General features: G+C 43.1%; 1 protein-coding gene across 1 annotated transcript in view; it reads left to right on the top strand.

The window, feature by feature from the left end:
* The first annotated feature begins 5,137 nt into the window (after positions 1-5,137).
* Pabpc1 (poly(A) binding protein cytoplasmic 1) overlaps positions 5,138-5,676 on the top strand; it is a 17,321-nt gene continuing 16,782 nt past the window's right edge. Inside the window, exon 1 of the mRNA XM_004640072.2 lies at positions 5,138-5,498. Coding sequence (XP_004640129.2) covers positions 5,316-5,498 — 183 coding nt within the window. The 5' untranslated portion in view covers positions 5,138-5,315. The remainder of the gene's footprint in view (positions 5,499-5,676) is intronic.

The raw sequence follows: 5,676 nt of genomic DNA, 5'->3' as shown, positions 1-5,676 counted from the left end.
TTGATCACCAGTCTAGGATCATTGTCCATTAGTCACCTACAAAAACCTTCCATCTGAAAGCCACTTTAATCCAGCTTTAAAAAGCTCAGAAGGAGCTGCTGACCACTGGATCCGAGGCCTAAGGGCTAGAACAGCTGTCAGTTCCTACAGATTGGGAGCCTTTATGTCAAAGTTGACTCTCAACAACAATGGCTTTACTGGATTATAATTAGCCACAATTGAGAGTTAATACAAAGGAAAAAATCCACATAAAAATTGTTCCTGCATTTTAATAAAAAATTTCTGTTTGAAACAATTGTCCAATTCTCTGGGAAGTAAGCTCTAGGAGGGCAGAAACTTCACGAGCTTTAATATGCTATGGGCAGTGTCTTGGCACACACCACAGGCCTAAATAAACACTTGGTCTATAAAGAATGAAGGAATTATGTCCCTTTACATAAAGAGCTATGCAATTATCTTTTTTAAAGTTTTACTACAGGGGAAAAAAAGTTTTATTATAGGGAAAAAGGTTAGTCTTCCTAAATAAACCACATGCATTTCTTTTCATTAGACAGGAAGAATTTGTTTTCTCGGCCTTCACTTCCAGGAAGATCAAAGTGACACCATTCCAAGAATACCTTAATTGGTCCCTTTTTGTCTTTCATCTTGCAAATCCTGTGCTTTCTCACCACCGCCAGAATTACCTTATGGAAAAAAACAGAAGCACAGAAGATCAAATCCTGGGCTTCCTCCTCAGTCCTGTCCCAGGCTGGCTCTCCCTCCAGTCTGCAAGCCCTGACATGTTTCTTTCTTGGCCTTCTCTACCTGCCTTTATGTCCCCCCCCCCCATGCCCCTCCTGTCCACCGTGCTGCCACCGTGGGATTCCGTGGACCCTCAGCATCCCGCTCCTCCTGCCCTCCACACCCTCTGGAGGTCATCGCCCACTTCACAACGCCCTTCCGCTCTCATTATTCCAAGCTCTTGTCCCTCCTCCATTCCCACATCAAAGACCCTGTCTTTTGAAATGAGCACTCGCCTCCCCCATCTTTGCATCAAAGTGGCTCCACTTCTAAAGCCCGGTTTAGTCCAGGGCAATGCTATCATTTCCTGCTGATAGGATTGTGTGAGGAAGCCATAAAATTACCCCAGTTCAATAAATATCCATGCACAATACATTTTAACTGTTTATAAAATTTCTTCTATTCAGCTGAAATATATTTTATTTTTATTTCTTAACTTAGGTACTTACATAATTTGTGCCTTAAGAACAATATTTCGGGCTGGGAAGATAGCTCAGTAGAATAAGCACTTCCCTGGCAAGCGCAAGGGCCTGAGTTCAATCCTCGGTACTGCAAAAAAGAAAAAAAGAATATTCCTAGAGTATAATTCATTTTAGCATTTCCTCGACATAGATCCTTTTCACAGAATAGGCAACTTAGTCTTTCTGGTATGCGTGAGCATGGGCAAAAATTTAACACTGTCCAATGTAGTCAATGCATTGTTCTGTTCTCTAAATTAGTTTAGGACAGTAACAGTTGTATCCTTTGTATCTTTTGCATAAGTTTGATATTTTTACTGTTTAGTACTTCTGTCATAAGAATTTGATGTCTGACAAATCAACTGATATGTGATTATATTTGTAGAAATGGGAGATACATAATATTAAGTGTCGTACCTTATACCATTTAAGTTTTCATGTTATCTTACATAAATCATAATAATCCTATTAGGGAAGTAACAGCATCCTCTCACTTTAAACAATGCACAGAAGTATGATGGCATAATGCAAGTGGCTATGCCCATCAAAGGGTACTTTGTAAGAAACCATTGTGTTTTGAGATTTTTGAGATTTCTCTCTGAGTTTCTTAATCTCTTCCAACTACAAAGACTTCGATTACATGCCCCCTCCTCCAGCATTTTCTCTGCTTATGAGTCTGAGTTGATGACCCTAGTGGGCTCTCTGGCTCTGGTTTCATGTCTTCTTACTTGGCAGCCATGTTCTCAAAATAAAAGTTACGTTACAATTATCTGACACACAATCTAGAGATAGGACTCAGCTTCAAACTCTTTTGTAAGTCTCATTCTCCTAGTATGTGGGTGTGAGGAAAATATTTAATGATTATGGAAGAAAACAAAATCTGAATGGGATTCATTATAGAAAATCCTTCTGACCATAGGCTTGACAATTTATAAATCTGAGTAGGTTATTTGCCTCACCAACCTAGCAAACCAAGGAAGTTAATCTTCTTCAACATCATCCTTTGAGTCTTATCATAGATATCACATATATACTTCTTCAAGAATCAACAGAAAGTATGCCTCTTCAGTTGGGAGGGGGTTGCTGAGTTTATTCATTATCCATCTAAAATATATTTCTCAGGATGACCTACAGATTTTTGGGGGGGTATCAGGAATCAAACTCAGGACCTTGAGCAGGTACTGCGCAACATGGATGGCCCCTACAGCTCTTATAAAGTCAGCAAACTTTAATTTGTCTTACATTACACAAGATACTTAAATTAGTCTGGTTAAATTCTGAATATATCCTGGATACAAACTGAAAATATATATCTCTAGTGAAGTTCAAGAGAAGTTCTCTAGAGGGCCTTGGAATTTATTCATTAAATAAAAACAAGCTCATTGAATGATTTGACATCATTAGACAGCTTCGCCCCACACAGAGATGCACCTATAAAGACATTACTCTATCCCACAGCTTGCAATCTTAATTTAAGCAAGGTAGATAAACACAGTACATTTTTTTTTCCATTTGATGTGTTTGGTACAGGGTCTCACTATGCAGCTTGGACTCATAGTGATCCTCCTACTTTCAGCCTTCCAGTGCTAGGATTACAGGCATGCCCCACCACACCCAGACTCGGTCCCTGGCTCAGCAGGCCCTAGGGGCAGGACTGGGATGGCATGTGGGACCCGGGAATCAAACTCAGCCCCTGTGCTTGCCAAAGCAGGTGCTTAGTTCACTGAGCTATCTTGCCGGCCCTAACATAGTACATTTTTAAGACAAAACAAAAGATGGGGAGAAAAATAAGAGTGGTGAATCAAAAATGCAAAGGAATTGACAAATGTTTCATCTACTGCCTTTTTCTTATAGACTTAGTTGCCTTTACCAGAAGGAATTATAACGCTAAGGTCCAAAAGGGATTTTCTGATCATGCCTGTGCCGGGGAGGTGGCTCAGTGGGATAAGTGCTTCCCTGGCAAGCTCAAGGACCTGAGTTCAATCCCCGGTTCTGAAAAAAAAAAAAAAAAAAAAACATAATCTGATCATGCCTGAGGACTCTAGGATCATTGCTGCAGCGTCCTCCATTCTGGAGGTCTAGAAACTCCTCTTGTCGAAGAGTCCTGGTTTGTCCCTGTTTGCCTGACTTGGAGCCCTAACAGTCTACAACCTCCAAGTTCAGTACCAGAAATGAGAAACTGGCCAGTAAGATGTTAGGAAATAGCCCCACCTGGAAGCCTGGCAGTAACGTGCTGTGCCAGTGCATATAGTGTAGGGTAGCCACAGCCAGCCCACGTATGTGAACAACGTGGGATAACAGAGATAGACTTCCCTATCAACTCATTTCATGGTTGGTGTAAGAGCCTAGCTAGCCCTTTCATTACCATTAGGTGGAACCAAACCAAACCAAACCAAACCAAACCCCATAGCTTCCAAAGTTCCAGATTTCATGCTAGGTTGTAGAGATACAGATACATATAACACAGGCTCTCTTATTTTTGGAGACAGCCCATAAACATAATATTTTAAAATAATACAGTAATTATAGTGACCGAGATGTAGTCAGGATAAAGCCCCAAGGAAAGGTACCTAGACCAATTCAGTAGCCAGGAAAGGGTTTAGTTATTGGAAAAGAGGAATACTCTGAAATTAGGCAGGAGAAGATACCCCAGAAGTTACAAGTGTGTTTCAAAACAGAAGAAAATAACGGACAAAATCTGCAAACACTAAGTAAAAAGAACCTAAATTAAGGATTCCACTGGGCCAATAATACACGCTGATGGGAAGTCTGAGTGAGCGCATGAAGCTGTATTAGAGTGGGTTGAGGGCTTGCAGGCGATCAGACAGTAAGGGCAAAAAGCCAAAGTGGGAAAAGAGCACAAAGTGAAGAGGATAGTTTTCTTTTTGATCCAAAAAATAGGTTTCTAACCTAAAGAAAGTCTATTGTTGGAAATGAGAAAGAGATAACTGATGCATCCAAGGAATAGGAACTTGATTCCAGTTCCAAATCCTACTCTTTTTCTCCTGGGATGGACTCTCCTGACTCTGCTATCGCCCTATTCCAGCACTTTGGCACATTGTTTTTTAATGTTTAGATGATTATCAGAGGATAATCCTATCTTAAGCCTGTTGAGGCCAAGAATGTTTTTTTTTTTTTTTTCTTTCTCATTTTACTTATACATTTCTGCACCGGATAAGCATTCAATGGCTATATATGAATTGATTTTTAACCAGAGTTCTATTATACTGAACAGTGTTTTGTAATAATGTGTCTTCCTAAAGGACAGTCATTTGTTTTTTAGTGTAATGAAGCAGGCAAGCAACATGTTTTTCGAAAACTATCCTCTTCCTAAGACGGGCTAGGGGACTGTGACACTGTTGGTTTATATTCTAATTAAATTAGAACCGATGTGAAATACATAGTCCATAGCAGGCAATATAGTAGGCATGCATTAAAGTTTATTGAATTAAAGAGTGAATTGGGCAATCATTTAATTTGACTGTTCCTTTAACAGTAAAATAAAATTATTACCACTTGCGCCACCTCCCACACAAGATTACTGTCCCATGATGTTTATGCAAGGGCTTTGAAGATTATAAAAGCACATTAGCACTTTAAAGTGGAATTTATGTTAATGTCATTCCCATAGCCAGTTAGGTTTACGGCTACCAATTCATTAAGTAGCATTTTCATTAAAATCCACGATACTGCACAAAATCATCTAAACACGTGTGACTGTTCTTTTAGATTACTGTATCCCTAACTTGGCCGGATGCAGGGCTCTGGTACCATCCATATACGAGTGGCCGTGAGAAACTTGTATTTCAAGTAGAATCTTTTTTTTTTTTTCCTGTTTTTATGTCATAAAGAAAGGTTTAGAAGAAATAGCAAGGTCCAATAATAGGAATCCCATCCTCGTACTTAGAAAGTGACCGGGGACCCAGCTCAGCGTCCCCGGCTGCAGCCAGGGCGACCAGCAGCGGCCCGCGGCCGGGCAGCGGACGCCGAGGTCGGAGGTCGCAGGACCGGGATCCCCCCGCCCCTCCCAGGGTCGGACCCGGCGGTTGCGGTCCCCGCGCCGGCGGCAGGAACCCTATGGGCGGTTGGAGCGCAGAGCGGCGCGGCCGTTGGGGACTCCAGCTCCCGGCAGGCACTGCTCCGGGACCGGGGCGCGCGGCGGCGCTGCCCGCTGGGACTCGTAGTGCGGTCGGTAGGAGAAAGGCGCTCGGCTCCCTCCGCGCTCATTTCGGAAGCTGCCCGCGGGGTACCAGCCCGGCCCATTCGGGCACGGCGTCCCTGGGCGTAGGCCTACCGGCAGTCCGGGACGGGAAGCGGCCCCGCAGGCCACGCACGTGGGGTGGCTGGCGCTGAGGAACCCGGAAGCCCTAACGCCGCCCTCCGTGGCGCTGACGGCCTCAACGCTCCCCGGGGGTGGAGGGAAGGGACGGGGCGTACG

This window comes from Octodon degus, unplaced genomic scaffold (assembly GCF_000260255.1).
Source record: "Octodon degus isolate 3935 unplaced genomic scaffold, OctDeg1.0 scaffold00118, whole genome shotgun sequence".
In the NCBI taxonomy this organism is placed as follows: Eukaryota; Metazoa; Chordata; class Mammalia; order Rodentia; family Octodontidae; genus Octodon; species Octodon degus.
Note: the sequence above shows the minus strand (reverse complement) of the source record. Positions and strands in the feature narration are given on the sequence as shown.